General features: G+C 38.3%; 1 protein-coding gene across 3 annotated transcripts in view; it reads right to left on the reverse strand.

Annotated features, from left to right (window-relative positions):
• Nucleotides 1–26,052, reverse strand: part of KCNQ1 (potassium voltage-gated channel subfamily Q member 1) — a 334,459-nt gene that overhangs the window by 100,091 nt on the left and 208,316 nt on the right. For all 3 annotated transcript variants that reach the window (XM_058855429.1, XM_058855420.1, XM_058855435.1), the window contains 4 exons: nucleotides 12,062–12,137; nucleotides 5,621–5,715; nucleotides 4,903–4,949; nucleotides 4,029–4,090 (listed from right to left, as the gene is read on the reverse strand). In XM_058855429.1, coding sequence (XP_058711412.1) covers nucleotides 4,029–4,090; nucleotides 4,903–4,949; nucleotides 5,621–5,715; nucleotides 12,062–12,137 — 280 coding nt within the window. The remainder of the gene's footprint in view (nucleotides 1–4,028; nucleotides 4,091–4,902; nucleotides 4,950–5,620; nucleotides 5,716–12,061; nucleotides 12,138–26,052) is intronic.

Genomic DNA, 26,052 nt, shown 5'->3' on the forward strand with positions numbered 1-26,052 from the left:
GAGTAGATTTTTTCATGTGATCTGTTTTTGATTGATTTTAAAATCTGCTATCTGCTTTCCAAGTAAATCTGAAAAAATGTAATGATGTTTATTTTCCTCTTTGGGTTAGTACTGGTTTGAATATAAGGGTTCACCTACTCAGCTAGAAGTATGCAAAATATGTATGAGCTTGGAATTAACATTTTCTTGCAGAACTGTTTGATTCACATTAAAAGTTGTCACATCTCACTACCACATATCTCCTGTATAAATAGAAATCTCCATTTAAATGTCTACTATTCATAATTTTGCAACAGATTACATAACTCCTAATGTTTCATGTAACTGAAAAAGACTGTAATAAGATTTTAATTATGACCTCGGCAATCCTGATATTAATACTGTACTTACTGTCAGATACAGGAACAATTCTTAGTATATATGAAGGGATGCCCAGAAAACTGCTTTGAATTGCTAGAAACATTCTTGAAAGGCAAATTTTAAATTGTTCAAATCATTGCAGAAGATTAAGTTCTATTTTTAAAACAAGTTAACAGAAAGAGAGCATAATATCTACTGCTCAGAATGGTTTTGAACTATTTTTTTGTAAAGCTAGGTTGTGTTATTCTACTCTGGGGGGTCCACAGGCAGGACCTACAGACACCTGGGGCAGTCTGGTTTGTAGGGACAACAGGGAGAGTCCAGGGACCGGCCACTTTTAGCCTTCACTGCATATTCTAGATGATGTTGTGCAGTGCCCATATTTAAGACTGAATTTCCTTAGGGCAGCCAAAGCAGCAAGCCTGGCTGATTACCTGAGAAGTGCAAACTGTGCCTGTTATAGCTAAATTAATGGTTGGCAAAAGGCTGAAAAAGAACAGATTAACGTGAAAATTAAAAAGCTAGCATTGCAATCATTTATAGCCAAGCTAAAATTAGTGCAGTGAAACGAAAATAGGAACTGCAGGACACAGAATTTCCCAAGTGTGCTGTGGGCTTGCTCCTGGCTGGAGCTGCTGGGCACACCCAGCATTCCGGCCCTGGCAGGCAGCGCTTGCGGCGTGAGGATGAGGAGTGCTGTGTGAGGAGGAAGGACACTGTGCACACACAGCTGGGCCCATCTGGAAAAACTGTTTTTGATTTTGAGCTTGGTAGCAAGCCAACTGTGGCCAGGTTCCTTGAGGGTAGGCTGAATAGTCACTCACAGATGTTTCAAGGATGAAAAGAGAAGGCTGGTCACCGCATATAAATTGATTTGCTGCTGTAATCCTGCTCAACAACATTCCCTGAGGTACCTACACGCACGCTCTTGGGCCATTGGCACTTGGCAGGGTGTGTGAGCCCCACCTGGGTGCTGCTCTCCTGCTGTTACATCCCCACTGGACCACAGCTGATTGGGCTGAGTGCAGCCCCCTGCACCCAGCATGGCAGGACACCTTTAGGAGAGCACAGCATTTGCCACCCTCAGCTTTGTAAGCAGCAGAGAACAACAACAAAGTCAAAATATGCCATGATCGCGTGTTGGATTTCTTTTCACAAAGGCTATCAGGCTGTGCAGTCACATCCACAAAACCACCTATTCAGTGTCTTGCCAAATTTACAGCATTCAGTGGGAAGGAATCTGCAGGAGTGTTCCTGCAAGTGTGATTCATCCCTTTAGCTTTTGTATGTTAGGAAACAATCCTTAGGTTCAGGATCACAAACTGCGTTGTATCACAAGGTCAAAGTTTCTCTCAGTGCACAAGATGAACAGACTAGAGGACTCTCCCTTAAATAAGCATGTTCCTAAATTTACAGAATAAAACACATTTTGATGATGTCAATACTTGAAAATTCAGGTTTTTGCCATAAAGGATCATAATTCCTGCCAATACACTGCTGTTTAAGCTTTTTATTTTAAAACATCTCTTTTAGGTGCCATCTCCTCTGAACTGGTGGCTGTACATAGGCTCCTCTGACTTACAGGAGATTTTTCAAATGCACAAGGGGTGTTTAGACGCTGACACTAGCCTACAGCACAGAAAATATCTCCTCTTCAAGTCCAAGACTGAAAACTAATTCACAAACCAAACAGAATGAAACGGTTTAAAATATTTTGTCGCCTTAAAAAACACCTGATATCCTTAATATAGTGTTCAGCTCAGGAAAGATTCAACTGTATGTTGAAAGCATACCAAGCACCATGTACTTTATGGGAAAGAGAGGACCAATCTCTGAGAGCAAAAATACAAAAAAATTAGCCTTGGCCACCATTTACATCTGCAGCAAAAATGTGATTCTAGCATTGCCAGTGTGTCTTTATGTTAACCACTGTTTGCTGAGTCCAACTGAAATTCTCTATTTTTAGCCTTTCAGCTACTTTCAGATAAAATTCCTGCAGATAGGACTAGCTGTATAGGGCAGATAACATACAGCTCTGAAACCACAGATGACCTCATGGAACTGCAAAGAAAGAAGGGTCTGTTACTTAAAACAAGGCTAAAATTTAACCCAGCTATACTAAAATTATACAGGGAGTGTTTTACAGTCCCATTACAAGACATAAAAAGCCAGTCACTATAAATTCACAGTGTACTTATTTGTAAGGATGTAAAAAAGAGTAATTAATAACCCCCAAACAGCTTATCTCTGAGCCAGTACAACACTGAGGCTTTCCCAGGCTCGCTGGAGATTTTACAAATAGCACTGAGAAGCTGCTTTAGCTGCCATTTGAGAATTATTTGTCCACACTGAAAAGTCATTGCTCTTTGTCACAAGTCACAAGACATTTCTTAGCGTTCCACACTTTTAGTTGACATTATGGAGAGAAAATAAATAAATGTAATCCAAACTTTCTGGAAAGGGCTTCCATGTGTAAGAGCACATATTAACCACAGATGTGAGGGAGCACTGCACAGTGATTCTTTTTTGTGCTAAATGCACTCTACCTTCCTCTCTTCTACTTTACTCCTCCTGTGTGTCCCCCAGTATATCAAAAGAAACCTGTTTCCTTTAAAACACCATTATTTCCAGGAGAATGAAGTGCAGTCCTGAGCACTATCATTCAAGTTTATTGAAGCAATCCAGGAGAAATGTGTATGGAATGGGCATGTCACAAGTAAATCAATGCAGATCAGGGTGTTAATTTGTAGTCTTTGGGATGTACTGCTCATACCTCTTTTAGTTTGCAAAATATTTGCTCGATATTTCTTCAGAAAAAAACCTTCATGAGGTTACCACATATTTCCGGTAGTGGAAGAAACACTCTGAGAGTTCTTTTCCTCAGGAAAAAGTTCCAGTCTTAATAATTAATGAACAGGTCAGATACATGAGTGAAATAACTAAAGTAAAGAAATGCTCTCACTCCCTCACCAAATCAGTCTAAGAGATGAGTAAAAGATTCAAACTATTCCTCTTAACTCTTCCTTTTTTCCTAAATACCAGCATAGGCAAACTTCTATTTTTTAACAATGACACAACTTCTACCTGTCATCTATTTTCGCAAGAACAGCCAGCATTGAAATAAAGGCTTACAAAGCACTTAACTATATTAATTTGTTATTATAGAACGAGTCTGACTTTTTTGGATTTGCGTCACTTGGAAGGAGAAATTCCACTTATCATAAGGAATGAAAACCAGGACGGAACAAGGTTTGCTATTTCCCTCTCTAAGGAATTGTAGGTGGACTTACGTAAACAACAGAGCAAAGATCAAAGGCAAATCTTAGGGACCATAATATACTGAGTTATTAAAGGAACAGAGCCTTTTATCTATTGTGGAGGAAGGAAGTAAAGTACTGAGACATATGTAATATATGCAATTAAAAATAAAAAAAAAACCAAGCAAGTCCCAAAAGAGACTGAAATCAATTAAATTCTGGGCTTTTTCTTATTCTGTTAAAATGACGAGAACCAAAAATGCAATCTGTGACAAAAATTATACTCCATCACCTGGAAAAGCCAGGCATTCAACTCTATTTTAAGTTAAATTTTCCTTCACATCCTATGAAACAAGCACTGTTCGATCACAAACCACGTCCTCATTCACTGCCAGTTCAACTGAGGCTTACCTTGTCCTCCACTCTGTTCAGCCTGGCACCAATCGTGTTATTTCCTCGATCTTTGCTTTTCTCTGTGGAACAAGAAACATTTTCAAATTAATATATGGTGGTATAACAAAATAGCAGCAAACCACAACAGGGTGTGTTTAACTAGCCCACCAACACCGTGTAACAGAACACCCTTACCAGGCTGATAGATCCATTTCTTAAAAGTAGTTTTCTGTTTCTTTTTATAGCATTGGCCCATGCCAGGGCTTTTAATAGCCCAGAGTTTAAGGCATTTTTAATTTTCGTTTTCTGCTTTAACCACAGAGAGCAAAAATGTTCCAAATTTAGTTAATGTTTTAATTGCCACTTAAAAAACAATCTGCCCCTATGCAAAGGACTCTACAGCCAACTTGAATGACACATTTGGTAACATTTTATCTTTTTTTCTCACACTATATATAGAAAGATGAGTTTTCAAATGACATAAACAAAAAGTTTTCATTATCCAGACTTGCCACAAACAAACTTAATCCTTTGTGCTCCTTTTCTGGTGTTTTTTCAAAGCTACCAAAGATCTATGTGAATACTACAAATGTCACAGAACTCTGTAATCTTAGCACACCAATTTATTGAATATATAGTGAGTCTCAGAAAGACCAGAGCCAACATTTTGAAAACTTAAGTGAAAGTAGGTGCTTTCAGAATCTAAATAAGAACAATCCTAATTTAAAAGTGTTGATGACTAAATATTATTGTCAATGCTTAATCTTCAGAAGACAACCAGTTGGCACAGTTTAAAAATTTGGCAATAAAATGAAAAGTATTTTATGAAGTATTTTCCATTAATGATATGTTCATCAGATTAATTTTAGATGCATCCTTTGTATTGACTTACCTGAGACGGAGATGAAAAGAGATGGCTTTCCTATGGACTGGTCCAACCTATAAAGCAAAAAGAAACATTTTTGGTTTTTATCAGCCTGAAACAGCACCTCCACTCTCTAGCTGGAGCAGGGAGGCCTCTTCACAAACAAGCAAAGTGAAGTTCAAATAATTTTCGTTTGTCCTGTGAGTGAAGCAGTTGCTTTATGCTAATGGTAGCTGGAAATGAAAAATATAGTAGCAAAATTCAATTTGACTTAGATTGCTCTACAGCTTCTTTAACCACTGTAAAGCTTTACCATGCCCATTACTTTTCCACATGCTCAGCATTGATTTGTCTTTTCCTTGTTCTTCTGCAGCTTTCTTGTTGCATCTGTCATCTCTTAGTTGGCTCTTACATGCAATTCTACCAGAGCAGGTGACTGCACTCTCCAGGTGTAAAACAGCCCCTCTCATATAGGGATTGCAGTCTACAGTCACAGCTAGCAGGGGCTGAGGTAATACATATATAAATCCCAAACATCAGATTTTTTAGCTTTTTGCCTTTTCCTCCATGTGTGAAAAGAAAACTTTACACAAATGCCATAATTGTGCCATAATTTTGCACAGTCCTGCCAACGTGGCACCTTTAACCCTGGCAGTTTTTACCCGTGGGCCCCAATCACTGCCTGATTAACAAACATCCTTTTGCTGCTGCTCACGGGCACCAAGACTGGGCTTCACTGACATACCTCCTCTGTAGCTCCTTGATCCGCACCATCAGGTTGAGGTGGCCCTGGGAATACTGCTCAATAACATCTCGGACATCATAGGGTTTTCTGGCTTGCTGTAAAGAGACAAAAAACCATGCCCTTAACTCACAAGCATGGAGGAATGGTCTGTGGCAATGTAGATATTTTTGAAGAGTAATCAGTAAGTTCTTTTAGCACTGTGTAAACATATGAGTTATTCTGATTGTTGCCATGATACACATTTTTTGTGGAATAATTCTGACTGTTCTCATTTCATCCACCTTTTTGTTACTGCATGTAAATATTTCAAGAGATAATCCACTGAACTGAAGCTCAAAAGAACTTGGAGCCAAAAAGAGTTTATCTGGCACTGTGTTCAGAAGTCTGTGCATACTCTAGTTCCTTCTGGAAATAAGGTTCATACTCCTTAGCCTCTGAAAAATAGAGGTCTTGCACAAACCCCTGTTCTCAGCCAGCAGCTGGGGCTCTCAGTTCAGGTCATACTGTGGGAAGTTAAAATACAGTTCTAGAGGAAGGTGCATGACTGAATTCCTCTTTCAGAAAGACTGGCTGAGCTTTCAAGACTGCTGGGAAACACTTGTGCAAGAAATGCCCTGTAATTTGCACCTGATACATGGGAAAGACTTAATCTGACCTATTATTAAAAAAACAACTTTTGTGTAGTATCGAGGCAATAGTATCAAGATAAAGGCAATAGTATCAGCCTATAAGACACAAAGACCAACCAGAAAGCAAATGGACAAACATGTTGAACAGTAGCAACAAATTAAAGGTATCTTAATATTACATCCAAAATATAGAGCCCAGTCAGTGCCAAAACTGGTGTTCCCAGCACAGGAAAGACATAGATCTGTTAGAACAAGTCCAAAGGAGGCCACAAAGATAATCAGAGGGCTCGTATAGACAAGGTGAGGGTTGTGTTGTTCAACCTGGAAAAGAGAAGGCTCTTGGGACACCTCACTGGAGCCTTCCAGTCTTTGAAGGAGGCTTTTAATATAAAAGGGGACAGATTTTTACAAAGGCCTGTAGGGATAGGACAAGGGGAAAATGCCTTCAAACTGAAAGAGGGCAGTTTTACATTAGATATTATGAAGAAATTCTTCAGTGTGAGGGTGGTGAGACACTTAAATGGGTTGGCCAAAGTGTGGATTCCCCATCCCTGGAAACATTCAAGCTGAGATTGGGAGGGGTCCTGAGAAACCTGATTGGGTGAAGATGTCCTTGCTCATGGCAAGGGGTTTGCAGTAGATGACCTCTAAAAGTCCCTCCCCACCCAAACTATTCTATGATTTCTGAATCATTCGTTATGCTGCTATGGAAACTCTGCAGGTTTTGTAAAAACCTTGGTCACATTGAGTTACAACTTCTCCCTTCTTGCATCTTTTGAGAACAAGGAAAAGAGTTTTCAGTGGTAGCTTCTAAGATACCAGAATTTGCATCCTTTTGAAGTGTCAAAAGTATTTTGTCACCTGTACTTCAAAAACAGATGTGTCTGCACTGCTTTATCTTATTTCCTAAACATCAGGATTTCCTCAGTTCCATGCCATAAACACCATTTTTTTTTCTAAGCCGAAGGAAAGTGGGATACCATACAAAAACCAGGCATTTGAGACTGTGGCACCTTCATGCAGTCTCCTGCACCTATCTTGGGAAGTGGCACCTACATTTCAGGAATGATTCCTTTAATAACACCACTTCATCAAAGTATATCTCAGTCTCCCAGATTCCCCAAGTCAACTGGAAGCCTTGGGTGAATGTGAGATACTCTCTGGTGGAAGGCTAAGCAGGACTGGGAATTGATTCAATCTAACCAAGGAGCACAGAAGAATTCCCAACTGCTTACACACACGTAAATCATAACTAACATCCACAAAGAAAGAAATACGATTCTGTGATGGCATAACCCTGTAAATCTTTCTGTTGACTAGTACTGTAAACAGGATAATATGAAAAAAAAAACCAAAAAAACCACCAAGAACTGAAAACCTGAAGTAAATATATTTTATGAATGAGGCTAAACTTCTGAGTACAACTGGGTATTTAAGTCAATACTGATTTTTCCGTAACTGTTTCATATTGAAAGTTGATCTTCTATGAGAAAATACTCCTGATGTTGAATATATAAAAAGCTGAAAGCAGGCAACAAATGAGTATGGAACAGACAAAAGTAGAAGCGAGTCCCACAGATTCCCTTAACTGCTTCTCTTCCTTACTTTTGGTCCTCTGCTAATTAAGCAAAACTCATGATAAAATTCCTCTTAAATACATACAAATTTCCCCCATCATAAATTAAAGTTTTTAAAAGGCACAAAACCCAATGCCAAATATTAAATGTGCACCACTGGCTGTGGCTGTTGTTGTTCCCTAGTGACTACATGGGCAGGGAGGGAGACCTGGGAAAGGGGAATCCAGGAAAGGGGAATTTCTTGGAAATGCAACCAGGTGACATCAAATAAAATGGGCAGAACACCCTGTGAAGCACAGGACACTAAAATACATAGTTTAGTACAGCCCAGCATGGAGATTAGAAAAGATTACACACACAATTCACATGAATCAAATAATATGATGACCTACAAGACTATAAATGTAATATTTTCCAGGGAAATTGTAACAAATCAGGCAACAGTTATGTCATCGGTAAAACTGCAACCTTTATTTTTAATTTATACTATGTATAGAATATTTGCCATGGTAAAAATCATACCACAAGTTAAAAAGCTATTTTAGAAGGAAATTAATTTACTCAATTGGAAGAATTTACATGGAAAGAAAATTTTAAAAGTTCTCAAAATGAAAATGGGAAATCAGAACAAATTCCTGGTCTCTCTGTTTTTGATGACTATCACAGCTGTATCCATGTACATTTGTTTTAAGACCTCTAGAAACTTCCATAATCAGGAAACAAAGGTTATTTACTCATAAATCATGCTAATGGGATAGCTGAGTATGACAATATTTTTTTATGAAATTCCCCTGTAATACTAGATTATGTCAAAAACATCTGCTTTACAACTAATACGTAAAATTCATTTTTGGTAGGCAGGGTGAACAAATGCTAGAAAAGCATTAATTTCTAAGTCTGTTTTCCCTATAATCTACAAAATCCTTCCTTAACCATAAGTCATTCACCTCCACTGATGCACAGGACTTGTGATGAATGTGATTGTTTGTCTAGAATTTGAAACAGTCCTACAGACTTTACGAGAACATAAACACATCCATAAAATTGTATTTATTCTTTATAATATTATGCTGGGTTCATGGGTTATACATGGGCATCTTCATAAGGACTATATTTAAACCTGAACTTTGAAATACAGCCTAAATTTCTCTCCTTTTTAAAGAGGAAATGATACTTCACAAAGACTTGCTTTTCATGTCCTTTGGAAACCTTTATATCCCTGTTTGGCTTTTCTTTATTTGATTTATTTATTTATTTATTTAGTTTTAAACAGGAAGGCTTTGCTTTCTAACTGGCTTTTGTCCTTCTGATGCCATCACCCCCTGTTATTAACAGACCTTCAAAAAATATATCTAGTCAAATTTAGGCCTACAGGTGTGTCCTGCAAACAGCTGGTATCATTTAAGAACCATGCTGGGTTCATGCTGGGACTTATTTTGCTAAATTTTCCTCTTCCTTTCCTTCTTCCTATGCTGCCCTACTCAAAAGGTTCATAGGCATCTCTAAAAAATACTCCTTTAAAGTGCTGGCCTCCCTCAGTTTTTCCAGCTAATTTTAAGCATGAATAGCCCAATGGACTTCAGATGAAATTAGGTTGTGGGTTTGTTGTGGGTTTTTTCAACAGTTACAGGAAGAAATTATCTGTATTTTCTTATTTTGGAACATATATTTTACATAAATGTAAAGCTTAGAAAGAAAACACCTACTAAAAACCAGCTGTACAGATCTCTTAAATGCTGAAAGATAATTTTTCAAAAATGCAACTTCTGCTTTACCTTATTTTCAGATATTACATTAGTCTGCTTATTAGGAACAGTACAGTGATTACTTGGCATATGTTAAAAGAATTTAATTTCTTATGATTATTTTATGTGCATAGAACAGAGATTTACAACATACTTTTGATGAAAGAATAATGACAGTGTTATCACTTAATTAGGAGAGATTTTCAAAAGCACCTTGTGGCTTGAATTTCAAGGTGACTTCGTGCTTTAAGTTACTTGGGTGCTTTGGAAAGCTGTGCCTTTGGTGCTCTACAAATTTTTAAGCTTCATCATAACTATATTCAGAAATTATGGAGAAATATCATATATTCACCTGCTTTCCTATCAGAGATTCTGCTTCTGAAGAAAAAGCAGCATATCACTTGTACACAGGAGTAGAGACCTAAGATCCACCCCACTTCAGCCAAATGACATTTTTAGTTCTTTAGCAGCAGCTAATAACGATCATTCAGGAAGAAGGAACACTGCTAAAGAGAGATGAGAAACAGCCCTGTCCAGGGATTCTGTGGATGGCCAGGACTGGGACTTTTGCAGATGCAAAAGTGAGAGTACAACTGAGAAGCCAGATTAGCAACCGAGATACTGAGCACAAACAAGTTTTAAGTACGAACTGAATAGTCCCATTCTATTCAGTCAAATGCTTTTTCAGCTTCTATCAAATCATCTGCCGCAGGGGAGTTTCATTTATTTGCCAGGTGGATAATGTTGCACACAGTGTTCAGGCATTTTCAAAATCTGTTTCTGACAAATACCACTTGGGAGGTAGATCTACAACGTGTGGATTTCTTGTTACTAAGCAGTTTAGTTAATACCATGGCAAATATTTTATGACCTAAATTTATGGGAGCAATGATTCAGTAATTACCACAGAAAAAAGGATCACAATCAAGTTTTAGAATGAAAATAAATTAGATTTTAATGGAACTGGCCACATTTAGGCAATTATTCACACAACAGCAGCAGACATCACTGGAATGGCCCACATCCCTTGCCAAGTTTCAAGTGCTGACCAGCAAGTGCTAAGAAACCTCTCAACAAAATGACTGTAAATATCATCTTCAAGTAGTTGACACACTGTGCCTTTCTTGATTTTATTCTAATAAGGATAATAAAAGGTGAAATGTGCTAGAAGAAACTTTTTGAAAGCACTCTTCAAGAAAACTCTGGACATGGGACATTTCAGCCTAAATGGTAACAGTCTGAATACATTATACATAACTAAAGCAATTTTCTGACAAGCTCAGGTAACTTAGCCATAAATTAGCTCAAGAATTTTAGTAAAAGTGAAAATATTCAAAGTAGAAATTTGCTAAAGAATTCAGGCAGTGCTTCTGAATTTTACAAGGAAATCAGATTGTGGGTTTGTAGCAGCAGCAAACTTTGCCTTACAGACATATTGGACTTCTAGTCATCCTCATCCTCATCCTCATCCTCATCCTCATCCTCATCCTCATCATCTTTTTGATTGTAAATTTTGTAGTCTTCAAATATGAAGGAGAAAAGACATTCTTCCTTTTTGGAGGGTCTAGATTAAAGGTGGGATAACTTTCTGGTTTATTGGAAGCAGTAGTAGCTAGGTCATGTATGAAAATGGATGTAGGCAGTTAAGTCCCTCTCATCCTTTGCATTTTCAGCTATGAAGCCTGTTCTCTGGAGATGATTCCTTAAGAATTAATTTTAAGTAATGTAATATATTTATTACTTATATATATATTCACCTGGTTTAAATCAAGCTGAAGGCTGTTGACGTGGTTTTGCTGGATTAATGAAATTGACTTTTTGAAAATTTGCAACCATAATCTTTTATTCAGACCAGGAAAAAAGGTTAATTAGCTACTGTTAAAAGCTTATGGCATCACAAGACCACAGCAAGTGGAATGGCACATGGGAAATGTATCAGTGAGGGCCAGAGGAGGAAAGAGAATCAGTATCTCAGTGACTGGGAAGGAGGTCTCCTACTATGCAGAGGGGAAAAAGGAGAAGAAATGAGAAACCTTCCAATACACTAACAATTTTCCACCTTAGTTTCTTATCAGAGCTTCATTATCATTGAGTAAGGGACAGAAACAAGGCTGAGGTAGCATTTTAATCTCTAATCCTACTGACTCGGCATGAAAGCAGCACACAGCCCAGAATTAATGGAGACATATGAGAATGTTTGCACTGCCAGAAAGAGACAGCGATAACAGAGGGCTAAGGGTCAAGTCCATTAGCAGAAAATAACATTTTAATTCAGACTGCATTTCAGGAGTTTAGCCTATTTCCAGTGCATCCATAGTTGACTAACCTGCTGTGAAACAACCACCCTATTGAAGGAGGGAGAGAATAGTGGGTGTAGATGACCATTACTGAAATGAACTGTGTTAGTCTCTCTTAAGTTTCTAAAAGAGACAATGGATCAGGAGAATAAAAGGGTTTATTTAGAAAAGGAGCTTTCTATTCACAACTCACCTGGAACTTTTTTTTTGCCACAAAATACTGCATCCTCCGAATCACCTTGATGGCAGCGCGGTGGTGTTCCCGCAGCCTGTGGGGAAAACGAGGAGGGTGAGGCTGGGAAGGAGCATCTCCATCCAGACAAATACAAATACAAATACAGCAGCCTGCAGAAAATCCTTCACCAACACCTCCATGTGCAGTGTAAGTAGTTGTGATCCAGCCTGGCAGCACAACACACCATTCTGCTGACCTCCCTCACCTTTCAAGAAGGCTCTGAAAATACAGGGTCTTATCTGACCCACACTAGGTTTGCACCCATTTCACAGCTAAAAGTGGTGTCCACATAACCTCCTTCTGTTTCTAAGCAAACCTCCATGCATTCATCCCAGTTTAATTTCCACAAAAAATCCCCAAACTCTCAAGTTCCTGCATATCCAGCCAGGAACAACTTTCAAACAGTCACTTCAGTTTTTAGGATTTTTTGGGTTTGTTTGGGATTTTTGAGGTGTTCACACCACAATTTCTGTACACATTTCTTCACTTACATGATTTTTTTCCCCAAAGCATTATTTAAATAACAAATACTTGAAATATTTTTGATTTGTTGACTGCTAAATAATCCAAATGATCTTGTGGTTGTTGGATGTAACAGCTACATACATATTTATCCACAAATTGAAATGTAACTTAATATAATGACAAAATAATCTGACAGGTCTTTAAAAAACATATATACCCCTCTTTGTGCATATGCATATGATCTGACAACAGAATAAAAAGAAAATAATTTGCTCACTGTGCTTTTAAATGACAGATGTTCATAGAACCTGACATTATTTTTCAAACAGTGCCTTAAAACCAGCAGTTATTTCAAATTTTTCAAAGCTTGCAAAAGTGATGCATTTTCCTTCTAAACATTAAAATATACTATCAAACATTAAGCTAATTACTCAGATTGTTCATTCTATTACTCTTACCAAGATGCACTTGAATGACATTACAGCACCACCTTTATTTCCTTTTTAACTGTATGAACATCTAGTGCTTCTAACTCTCATCCCAAACAGACTTCTAGTGATGGCTTTGGGGAGCAGATCTAAAAGATGTTCCAGATGTTTTATCTTTATAAACTTATTATTAGCAATACTGATAGACTGGCATGTTGAGATGTCACCTTGCAGTGCTTTCTGTCTGTACTGAAAATGACAGCATTAATACTCACTAAGGCATGGAGAAGTCATACTCAATTCTATAAAAGTTTGTGCAAGTTTGGGGCTTTAGTATGTTATAGCATGGTATCACCCAAACCTCTTCAGCTAAATATAACCTGGAATTTTAGTGACTATTGAGGTGTTTCCTCAGGATAGCTCTACCCCAGCAAAACTTCTCCATGTGCAATTGCAAATGGTGGATGTCTGTCCTCTGAAGAGGTGTAGCTGGGGTGTTCCCCTTCTGAAAACTCGTATTTTTTAATAGGAAGACAGCATTCTGAAAAGCCAAAATCAGAACCAAAATAAAAGCTATTGCCTGTCAGGTGGATTTCTTCTGTTATAGAAATTGTTCAGATTTAGCAGTGACAGAAAAGATTGCTTTCTTCAGAAATAGTACAAAATGCATTGCTTTTTAAGCTAGTAACATACAGCTTTTCACCTCAGGTCTACAGATAGCTAACCCTAAGTGTATTTATAGAAATCATCTGTATCTCAATAGTTTTGCACAGAACCTGCAGTTGGATCTGCACAGGAAGCTTTTTCCCTCTTAACACTTTCCTGAGGTGTCTTAGAGACACTGTCTTCAGGCCTCTGCTCCCACAGATCTGACTGCAACATCACGGTTTGAGTTACAAGAATGGACATTTTCTTCTCCTGACTGGAAGGGCTGTGTGTTTGGATCAGTTCCCAGTGGACAGAGTTAGCTAGTTCAGGGTGCCCCTGTTCTGTGAGCCTGTGCTGCATCATTCTGCTGCTAAGGGCTTGGATGACTTCCTCCAAACCCAAAGGAAATAAAGTGTTTGGGCTTTTAAGTACAGCATCACAGAGATGGGAGCCAAAAAGGTAAACACTGTTTAATTTTCTAGTAAATATCAAAGGTATGATATCATGCAGCTATACATCCTATACATAAAAGCACACAAAAACATCTTTTGACAAATAGAAATATATTTGAATTGCCATAAAACTGCCTGTAGTGCTTTGGTTTATGCCTCATTTCCTCTGGGGTGTTCTTCACAGTCCATTATTTCTGAGTAAAACATTTTTCTTTGGGACAGCCAGTCACCAGCAGAGCACACCAAATCCCTCATTCTCTATCTAAAGGACAAGTCCCATCTATAAGCAAGGCAGGCAGATAATAAAAGTAGTATTTGCCATTCAGTGAAATAACAAAGCTACATAACCAAAATGATTTTCCAATGCAGCTATTCAGCGTCAATCATTTTTCAGTGCTAACATGAACTACCATGCCAGGAGGGAAAGTTAATATTCTCATTTTAATCCTTCCCACTTCCAGCTCCAGTAGGAAGCCTTACAGTAAGCTTGTTTCTGCTTATGCTGTAAAATGTAAGTCTGCACAACAGGCTGTCCTGATTCCCCAAGATTAAATGCTTCTGCGATGAGAGAAGGGAATAAAGGATTTAATTAGTAGCCAAGGTTATGATTCACGGTTGTTTGATCTCTTTGGCAAACTGGTAACAAACGCTTTAGTAAATTGAGAGCTTAACCATTAACTGGTGATATTTGTTTGTTCAGCCACTTGTGACATCTCTGAATTCTGGTTACAGAGGGGCTGTCTGCAGCCTCTGGGCACATGGAGCACGCTTAGACGTCAGAGAGTTACTCGATGCATTACCGCCCTCACTTCTGTGAATACTTCATTTCTTTAGGAGTGTGGCTGGAAATGACCTCACCTGAGTGTGCTGCCAGGGCACAGCACCTCACCTTCCTGGTGTGTCCATCCCCACAGCTGGGGGGAGACACCCTTTGGAGAGGCACTGCTGTGCACAGTGAGTCTCTGATGGCAGTGTAGAAGGGGCTTTCAGGGAATGCTGGGGTAGTCCAGAGAGCCATTCTGCTGCAGTGATGCTGTGTGAGCTAAGCTCTCCTGCAACTGCAATCCTTCATTTTGAGATGTTTAGTTTTGCCTGACTTTGGGGGAAAGCTTGTTGGATAAGTGCATTAGCAACAGGGTCAGTCAGCCTTTTGCCCTTTTGGCAACAAATCTACTTTCCTCTCCTGAGCATTCATCAGGCTTTGAGCCTCATCATCACCATCCCCATTAATATCATAACTGACACATGAAGGAACTTGCCAAGCACCGTTTGACTGATTCTAATAACCTGCAGCATGTTACCTTAAAATGTAATATACACAGAATGCCATTAAAATCAAGCTAAAGGTTATTATTTCTGATACTGGATAACTTCTCAGCCTGCACCATTCTGAAGAAAAACTGCCAATAGCTTTCACTGGCTACCAGCAATTTTCTTTCTCAATATGAACAGGACATCAAGATCACCTTGAATACAGCACATGCTATGTGACATTTCTCATGGACTTAAACTCACAGAATTAGGTTCTGAAGTCACCAAGGAATCCACAACATTGTTATAACCCTTCAGAATTCAGAAGGATGAAGAAGGATGTAGGAATTCAACAACAGAAGAGCATCCTAGGGCCAACAGATTCATAAAAACCTACATTATTTGCAGGTATAAACTAGGTCTGTCTGCTTTATATGTGCACTGAAAAACAACCTGTTGTGGATGCAAGCACTATACAAAGCATAAGAAATGAGGATAAAAAAACTGGCAACAAAATACAGTGGATTGAGCACCCACATCAAAAAAGAAGGCCTGGCATAATTAAACGACTAGAAATCTTTTGTTTTCCCTGCCTCCTTCAGTTTTTAATGTACTTAACCTACAACAAGTCACTTGGAGGAAACCTGATCTCTCCATTAAATCTGAACCGGAATTTCCCTTAAATTGGGAAACAAGTATGATGAAGTACTTTATGTAATTCGACCAACATTCCCATTGGTTGGAAAGTTGTTATACATTAATAAATGCTCCGAACTGTTCAGACTTTTGTACATTTGAACATATTTTTGTACATTTTGAACATATTGTTCATTATCCCCAACACAATCAGCCAAAACCTCAGTAGGTTTCTGAAGCTGTGGCTCATTACCCAGTCCCACAACCCACTGACAGCTACAGTAAATGTCCCTGTTTAGTCAGCACCCACCTGCCTTCTTCCTGCCAGGGGAGATGCAGGGCCACTCCAGAAGAATGCTCTGGGACAAAGGCTAGAACCTTTTATTTGCAAGAACTGTGTGGCTTTATGAAAAAGGAGCTAAGCAGGTGCATAGCTCAGTTGCTCTGTGATTCAAGAAATATAAAAACTTTTTTGTTTTTAAATTAAACTTCACAAGATTAATCCCCATTCTGAAACAAAGTTATTTTGATAAAGAATCGGAAAGGAAAAGCAATTATTAATTGGAACTATTTATTATCCTTACAAAGCTGCTAAATTTTGTATTAACCCTTAGTAATTCCATTAGAAGTTTGTTCCCCTTTTCAACTCAGGAAGGTGTTCTACATATTGGTTTAGTGTTAACAGAAATATTAAAGTGACAGGGCAGAGGAAAGGTGGTGCTAATTTCTTATTTATAACACTTGCCTTTTTGTTCATGTGCAGAACATTTCATTATCAGGGCTGTAATGCACAGCATGCACAGACACTGATAGTATCAGAGCTAAAAGGTCAGCACTATCTATTCAGAATGAGCTTAACAAGAACAAAAACTCACTTGGAGAGAGACACAGATTTATAATATCTTTAACAAAATTCCCATTTTTCTGTAAACCTCACACTGGTTTGATGTCAGGCTCAGTTTTGAAAACCTATTTGAATTCTCTGCAGTCATCTTAAATTTCTGTCTTGGGACAGGGTAAAGTATTAAGAAAGAAGACTGAGTTTGGTTGGCCTGAAGCTTTTGGCAGTAATCATTATTTAGATTTGAGCTTTATCTTTAATGCATCGGTTTTTAATCATATGTTGTGCATGTGAACTGAAGTATTTTTTTCCGTTCAGGCACTGAAAAACACTCCTTGCCACAGAATCTGGTGGATGAGATTCAAAGTAACTACATTAAACCATTTCATTAGTGCATTTAAGTCTAATGAAATCTTCCATCCTTAGTCCTCCAGGCACTTTAGGTATAGAATTTGCTGTGGCTCAAGCTTATTCTGTCATTCCCTGCCTATTCCCAGTTGATGGGAATTTCCCTGCACTGAGCTACATTTTAGATGATGAAAATTGGAAGAGATTAGGTTGCATTGCTGCGTATTCTGGAACAGGAAATACTTGATCACCATACCCAGGGATAAAATCAGAATCACTGATTATTTCCAATATTGAAAATAACCAATTTCTCCCAGTATCTTCTTTCATTTGTCACTAGTTCAGCAATTGTTGTTTGCCATCATTATGATCAGTTTAGTGGGGGCTCTCTACACATAGCCTGGCCCACAAGTGATTTGCAAAAACTATCTTAAGGATAAACCAGTAAAAGCTGCCCAGAAGTGTTAGAAAAGTATGAGCAAGAAGAGCAAAACATTTGAAGAGCAAAACAGTTACAGATTTGAGGTTTAATTAAATGGGCTTAGTTTACACAGAATCACAGAATGGTTTGGATTGAAAGGGACATTAAAGATCATCTCATTACAGCCCGCTGCTGTGGGTGACACCTTCCTCTAGACCAGGTTTCTCAGAGCTCCTTCCAATCTGGCCTTGAACACTTTCAGGGGTGGGGCATCCACAACGTCTCTGGGCAACCTCTTCCAGTGCCCCACCACCTTCATAGAAAAGAATTTCTTCCTCATACCTCATCTAAACCCACTCTCTTAGTTTGTAGCCATTTGCCCTTATTCTGTCATTACTTGCCCTTGTAAACAGTCTCTCTACATCTTCCCTGTAGGCTCCCTTCAGGTACTGGAATTTACTAAATGTTCCCATACTATTTTCAGTGTAAGCAAAGTTAGAAACCGGTGACAAGACAAATCAAATTTGGATGAATTCATCTATCCTACTGTGGTCCTCCCTACCAGCATCTTCACAGGTTTAAATGCAATAGAACTACAGAAACAATAGATACCCACAGAACAAGAAGAATCACAAATAGAAGGTGAGCTAGATTTTTAAAATTTATTTGGTCTCAGGATTCAAAGGACTTTTAGTAATTACTGTCAAACAATCTGTTTATGAAAAATCTACATCTGCTGAACTCCTGTTCATGCTTGTAAATTAGTTATGAACGGGTAAGGTTTCATCAAATGAATTTGTTCATCTAAGCACTGAATAATTCAACAACAATAGCTAATTATTTCTATGAAGACATTTGAGGAATAATTTCTAGATAAAAGTATGTTTCAAGGGTTTAATTTCAAAAATAAAAGTTTCTTAAATGCATGTCTTATCATGTAATTTCTGTTCCCAACCTAGGGGAATGCAGGGGCTGACTTCCCTAGGAGTATTAGTGATTCTAAATTAAAAAATTGCTCTGCAGGAGAAATGTCAAATTCAGGCTTTTGGTGCAGCCTTCAGCCAGTAAACAATTTGATTATTTACTAATTGTGAACATTAGCCCATGGGGAATTAGCTTAAGTTGAATTAACATTTGTACTCTTCTTCCCCCACTATGTAATTTCCCAACTATATGTGGTTGGCCTTTTTTATTTAAAATATGTAATTTTAAAACCACAGTCATCTTTCAATGGATTTGTATTTTATTCTACAGCAGCTTTCATGTCTCCCTTCTCAAAAGTCATGGGTTTAACAGAGAAATCCTTTCATGTAGTTATAGCAATCTTCTTTTCTCAACAGATAAGTCTGACTCAGCTTGATTTGGCTTGCAGATTTTTATCAGACATACAAAGAAGGACAAGTTTAAGAAATAACATATCTTTGGGGGGGATTTTGATGTTTTAAACAAGAAAAAACCCAAAAAACCAGAAAATGCTTTCCAGCTAGACCTAAGAGGATCCAGAATAGCTAAACAGCATAGGATTTTGGAGTGTGACACTTAAATTTGTTTAACTTTCCTTGGGGGAAATGGCCCAACTCGCTGTATGTCTAGAACCAAGATAAATTGCTGAAGCTGGAATGAAGATCAGGTGTAGATTTTCAGAATTAATGGCGTGCTGGGACAAATGGAAGTGGCAACAGATATTTCCTCTGTGCTCTGCCCACAGTGATGGTAGCTAAGAATACAACCCTTACAAGGATAATTTGTATGGAAATCAGGCAGTAGCAAAAGATTTCTTGTAAATCCTAAATCACCTTTGCTGTATATTTTCACAATTCCATTTTAACTTATGTCTATTACTAGGACATGAAGAGCTGCAAAAAGAACATGAGACAAAAATAGGAAGACAAAATTATCTTTGGACGGGACCAAAAAGCCACATAAAGAAAGAAGAAAATATACAAGCCAGTTCCCATTTTGTCAGTATCAATTATTGTTTTGCAGCTTTGGTGATGTCATCATCAAATACCAATTGATATTGATGTCCATATCAAATCACAGAGAACCTTTATTCAGCTCTTCACTCTCTGCATCTTATTGAGTTAGAAGGCTGTTGCTTTTTCACACGGTTTCAAGGCCAAGCAATTTGAAAGTAGCGAGACACAAATGAGATCACAGATAAGTAAATAATAATGTGCAGCACTCTTACAGATGCAGTCTGACACATTAAACTCCTTTTCTAAAGAAGCTGAATTCAGAACACAACAGAGCTTTTTGTTCAGTGCACACAGGAAGCCATGGCATTATTATTTTGCCTCCTCAGGTTAAAAGCCATCTTTTCAGATTAAAAATAATATTTTTTTTGCAGAGCTTTTCATTTATAGCACTGAATTATACAAGGAATTGCAGGGCTACATTCAGAGGCACTAGGAAGAAATAACCATATTTCCTCTGGCTACTTGCCTCTCTATTGTTTGCCCATTAAACTTACAATAACCTTTGAATATTTAACTGGCTGATGTTACGCTTCTTCATTATACTCGAGAAGTTGCTCACACTACACAGTAGCTTTTTACTGTGCTCATTGTAAGGAACTACAAGGCCCCTGCAAACTCAAGGTTGAGTTTGTCTTCTCTATTTGGCTTAAATTGCATTGCTCAGAATGCACCTCAGATACAACCTCTACACAAAAATATCTAATGCTGAATATCACATGTAAAAGCATCAAAATTATGTAACCCATTGAGATTTCTCAACTATTTGTTTCTATTATCAATTATTTCCTTCTTGTCTACAAAACACGTGCTAATTTAACATATGCTGTATCTCACATCTTAATTAAAACTCATCTTGTGGTACTACTGCTGTCATCCCATTTAACCTTTTGTTTTGAGACAAAAGAAATAAGCTTTCATTGGATCAGCTACTGACACAGTTCATAGGGATCCATGAAAGGTCAAAGCAATATTGCATTATTTAAACCTCACACAATGACTTTCAGTTTTTTCCCACATCTCAGTGATACATGTATTTTCAATAATGGTGAATAGATGTAAAACCATTGTCTCTTATTTGTAAAACCAACCACAGACAAGTGGTTAGAGTCACTTATACATCTTCACAAATTCAACTACTCTACCTAGGCAAAGTTGAGAGAGTATCTCAGCTGTTCAATGCACACGAAAGTCATTGCACAGTTGTGACTGAAAATAATGAAGCAGGTTCCCTGTTGTAGAGACAGGAATTACAGCAGTAAAAGGAAAAGGCCATTGATGTGAATAGCAATATTTAAATAATTACCAAAATCAGTGATGATACTATTTCAGAAGTCCTAACACTTTTCATGTGTTTTTTTATTACATAGGTGATTGGCAAATTCTCCTGCTCCTTGATAATGAGGAGAAGGTGGAAGGTGCTGCTGTGAAGATCTTTTTCTAAGCACTGAATCCTGAAATCAAACTGTATCCAGACCCCCCACGACTGCCACAAAAATCCACTGGAAAACACGAAGCCAAACTCTGCTCTCGTTTTCACCATGGGCCAGCAGAAGGGACTGGGAGCTGATGGACTCCTAGGTCACCCTGGCTCCTGGCCTGCCATCTCTGTAGGGGCTGGATGTTATTTATGCACAGTGATGGAAGTGTGTTCTCACAGCTGCACTTTTTAGTGGGTGTAGTCTCCAAAAATAAACTGATACAAGCCTGCAAACACGAGGGTGTTGCTGTGGTTTGTGCAAGCTGCAATGGAAAGCACGGCAAATGGTGAAAGATGACATTAGGACAAGGGGACTTCACTTTCCTCGTCAAAGCCATCACTTCAGGGAAAAAAGGCAGTTACAAATGTAGTTCAAAACTGCAATTTTTGCAACTGGAAGCATTCTCCAGGATTTGTTATTTTACAATGGTGGGGAAACACATGGGATTTCAACTTGTGGAGAACAGCCTTTCCCTATAAATCACAGACTGTAATCTGAAACCTAGAAACAGCACAGGGGCTCACATTTATGGATTTAAAACAGATGAAGAGCAAGCACGCTCTTAACCCTTTCCCCATAATTCCTTCCTGGTACAAAATAAAAATGAATATACAAATACTGAACAGAAATTAACTTGGTAAAAATCAAGATTAATACAATTCTGTAAACACTGAATAGTTTAGACTTCCCTAAGGACACAAGCACAGAATTGTGCTGCAGCAAAGCACTGTAAAACTGTTAGAGCATAATCCAGTCTTTGGACTGTTCTTTCATCAACTTTTATTTAAGCAGTTTATCTTACTGAGATTAGGATCTCTCCTATAGAGCAAGACCTGGCAAACACAGGCCTCTGGTTTTGAATATCAGGCTATATTTCACTGGGAATGAAGTAACTAGCAGCCTGTCATCTCACCATAATGTTATAAACTCCTTAATCAGGCAATAGGAGAACTAATACTAACACATTAGTAATAATTTCTCTTCAAAAATATGTAAGAGCATTAAGATGACATATTGTTTATTTATTGTTCCTTAAGATCCCAAATCATTTCTATATCAGTTTAGCCTCTCCTATGGCCCACTGGACAAAAAACCCAAAACCCACAAAAGCCTGTTCCAACTTTAATCCTAAGACACAGCCTTCCTCTTGACTTTGAAATTATTTTTTTCATTTAAATTATAAAAACACAGTGTAAAAGAATGGACTGGAATATCAGCATTGACAAGATGCATTAGTCTATACCTTGTCAGAGTCAGAGTTCCAGTACTTGCAGAAACTCACTCACATACGTAACACAATGGGGTGTGATTAAAAACAGAAATGGGTCCAGACTGAAATAAAGTATGATGGTATGTCATGTTGAATCTCTACCCAGTGTTATATTTTAGAGAAAAACTCTAAACCAACCATCCCAGGACGGTTGACAGGAGTAGAGGAAAAGTAATTTTAAGCTTACTGCAAGATCACTCACCCGCAGACACAGTGTTTGCCTGTGGTAATTCAAGCTCTGTCCCTTTATTGGCTGAACTTCAGTGAAGTGGTACCTTTGTCCATGTCTCCTGATGAAAAGCTAGGGTGTCTCTGGGCTTCGCTGAAAAGGTTGCAATTGATGAAAAAAATATCTCTAAAGTGGCAATGATGGACACCTGAACCTTTTTTAAGTGAAGAAATAGCTACCTGAGAATAGTAGAAAAATGAATCATGAAAAAGAATTCAATCTTAGCCACTGGGCATGTTGTGGAGCATCCCAAAAATACAGTCATGGCTCAAGCTCTTTTATGTAATTGTAGTTGTAAAGAAAGATTTGGGGAAAACAGAGAGTGTAAGACAAAAAATTATGCTACTAGCCCAATTCTGTCTTATGACCAACATTTGGTATGTCAAATGGTGTGGTAGCAGGTCTCCATAACCACAAGAGTAATGTCTTTTATTTTTAAACAATTTCAAACCAAAGACTGACTATTCACAAATACATACTTTGTGGAAAACTTGAGATTAGACGATCAGTGGCTCCATCTGCATCCTTTTATCTGTAAAGCTGTTTCAAGCTACAGTCCAAGTTGACTGCCCAAGACTTCACTCTTCTCTGCAGATGCTCAGATCCAGACATCATCTTTGTCTCTTGTGAACCCAATGATGATATTGGTTTACAAATGCAATTGGGATTTCCAAATACATGCATCAGACCATCTAACTAGGTTGGGATGGATATACAGTTCTGAAAAATCTCATGAGACTATCTAAATTACTGTGATAACCTGACCTATTCCATATGTTCACAAATTCTGAGAGTAAGAGGGAAGAGGCACTTTGCATCTTGAAAGCCACTAAAAATAGGGACTGCATCACATTCACTGAGTTATGGATTCCAAACAGATGGAAAAACCCTTCTTTAAAGCACATCCAGGGCAAAAGTTCCTGCCCAAATGTACCAAGTTGCATTGAAGTCCCCATCTTGCCACAGTGGGTGCAGGACTACGTGCATGAAGTCAAGGGGAGAGCACAGGCCTGAACCTACACACTGGCTTGGCATACCAGTATGACAAGGGATCAGTAGCAACTTGGAAAATTTGTAGATACAAGAAGACATTTAAGACAGAAAATGTAGATTATATGTTGCAGAAGATTCTAGATACACACCTATTAATAAGGTTTGTGTCTTTTCTGTGGGAAAATCTAACCTGAAACATCCAATTTCTCTTGTTCAATCTAATAGTTAAAGAATACACTGTGTTACTACTATTGCAAAAAGGCAGGGAATTTTATGAGCTGATATGCTGGAGACAGAAACTGGCTGGGACTGACTACTCTGGTATGTGAACTCCATTTCTTTCTGCGGCTTCAAAGCACAAGCACAACTCGACAATGTATTTTTTTTAACTAGAATTATCCTCTGGTAAGTTAGATATGGAAAACAGAATGTGTTTTAATTACTTTTTCCCCTCTTAATTAAGAAACTGTTAACAAGCCCAGCTGTATATTTCAATTTAATTTCTGTTACATAGAAAAAAAATGTATTTCTTAATATTCCTATTTCATTGTGTAAATATGTGATGATATATACAGAACGATTAACAGTTGAGTACTTTGTTAGAAATATCAGATTACTTTGTAACTTTACAGCCTTGCAACATACATTTTTGCAAAGCAGCAATTCCTCAGTAAGGGTTAAGTATCAACTCAGTTACAACTCAGCATAGGGAGCAGAAATGCCTTGATCCTGGCAAGTTTTAGGTGGGCTTCATTTATTCTAGAAATACTAGAATTTCCCTTTTTTGTGTGTAAAATAGATGCACACATAGATCTCACTTTCAAGTGTCTTTCCTACAAAAGAGGTAGAATCAGGAGTTAGCCAGAGCCTCAGCTGGTTCAAATCAGAACTGCATTAATTTAATTAGGCAATTAGAAGAGCACTGCATCAGGCCGTCCTCTCCTCCTTTCTCCCCATATCCCTGTGAGCCAGCTCTCTTCCCTACCCACCTTCCTTCACATTAGCTCTTGGCCTCTCTCTCCTCCTCTGACTTTCCTACGCTCAGATTTTTCTACTTTATGTTTTCTGGATCTGTCCTGGCGCTCCTCCCCTCTCTTGTATCAGTCAAGCTTTTTGTCCCCATTTTCAGTGTCCTGCATAGCTTCACTGTGACTTCAGCCATCAAATCTCAGAGCTGTCTTCATTCTGTGTGCCACCACTCAATAATCATGCAAACTTCTTTCCACATTTCCTCTCTTGCTGCCTTTTACCAACCAATTCTGCAGCAGAATCTTTTCCTATTTCTCCCTACTCATTAGTTCCACACCTTTTTCGTGACAATTGAACACAATCCAGGGCATACAATCCTCACATCTTGAGGACCACAAATGCTGAAAAGGAACACAGTAAAATTAGGCCTTCGTTGTAGCTATTGGTTTTGCAACCGTGCTTTCTGTGCTAAACAAATGATACAGATGCCTTAAAACAAAGCAAAAACTTGTTCTTTCAAATTTTATGAGACCAGAGTTGGTTTGGAAGAAAAAGGACTTACCAAACCTAATTAGCCCTTCCTAGTAAGCACTTTGCAGATATGCTGCAGTACAAGGCCATAAATGATTCCATTCCTGACTGATTATTTAATAAAAATATCTATTTATATAAGCTAGTATACATAGTAATTAACATATAATGTCTAGGAAAACAAACTAGAATTGGAGAAAAAAAGGTGTAAAATTTGATCTTGAAAACACCAAAAGTGAGAAGGTATTTTAAAGCGATAAGGAAGGCAAGGAGACTTTCAATTGACACCTCAGTGATGCCTCACTGAGAATCTTCTGAGAAAGTGGGGAAGTGTGAAATGGGAAAAGTGCACTGAAAATCAGTAGTACTTTTCTACCAGCTACTTTTACAGCTTGCCTTTATATCCATGAGCTCTTCACAGTCCAAGAGCAGGGAGGAGAGCAGGCTAAGAGGAACACTGAAAAGGAACTAGGTTCATTTGTGGTCTAGAGCTTCATGGAGTGTTTATCAGCACTGAAGGTACTAATGCACAATGCCACCCTCATATCAAGAGCAGAGTTCACATTCTTCAAGTCTTTAATTTCAGTTTTTATTATTAAGCCCCGCTCACTTGGGGTACTGGAAAACAGTTATGAGATTTGAAACAACATCAGAAAGAGCAGGCATAGCCTTATCATACCCCTGGAAGAGATTCTTTTTTCAGTTTAATGCTGCCTTTCTCCCTGGCTAGGATGGCATGAGAAAACCAGCCAAGGGTATTCCACGGTGTGTTTCAGCTAAACCAGGCTCCAAGGCTCTATTTTCTCTTTCCCTTCACGTGCCCTTTTTATTTATTATGCCTTTATTATTTTCCTCTCTTTCCAGTTTGTGAAAGCACACTCTCTCCAGGTCAGTCTACTGAGACCTTAATGAGAGCCTGAACAACACCACAGGTATTTGTGCAAACAGGTAATTATCTAGGCTTTTCCACATTCAAAAGTGCAGGTGATATTCCCCCTCCTCCCCCCTTT

The sequence above is a fragment of the Poecile atricapillus genome, chromosome 1, assembly GCF_030490865.1.
Source record: "Poecile atricapillus isolate bPoeAtr1 chromosome 1, bPoeAtr1.hap1, whole genome shotgun sequence".
Taxonomy (NCBI): domain Eukaryota; kingdom Metazoa; phylum Chordata; class Aves; order Passeriformes; family Paridae; genus Poecile; species Poecile atricapillus.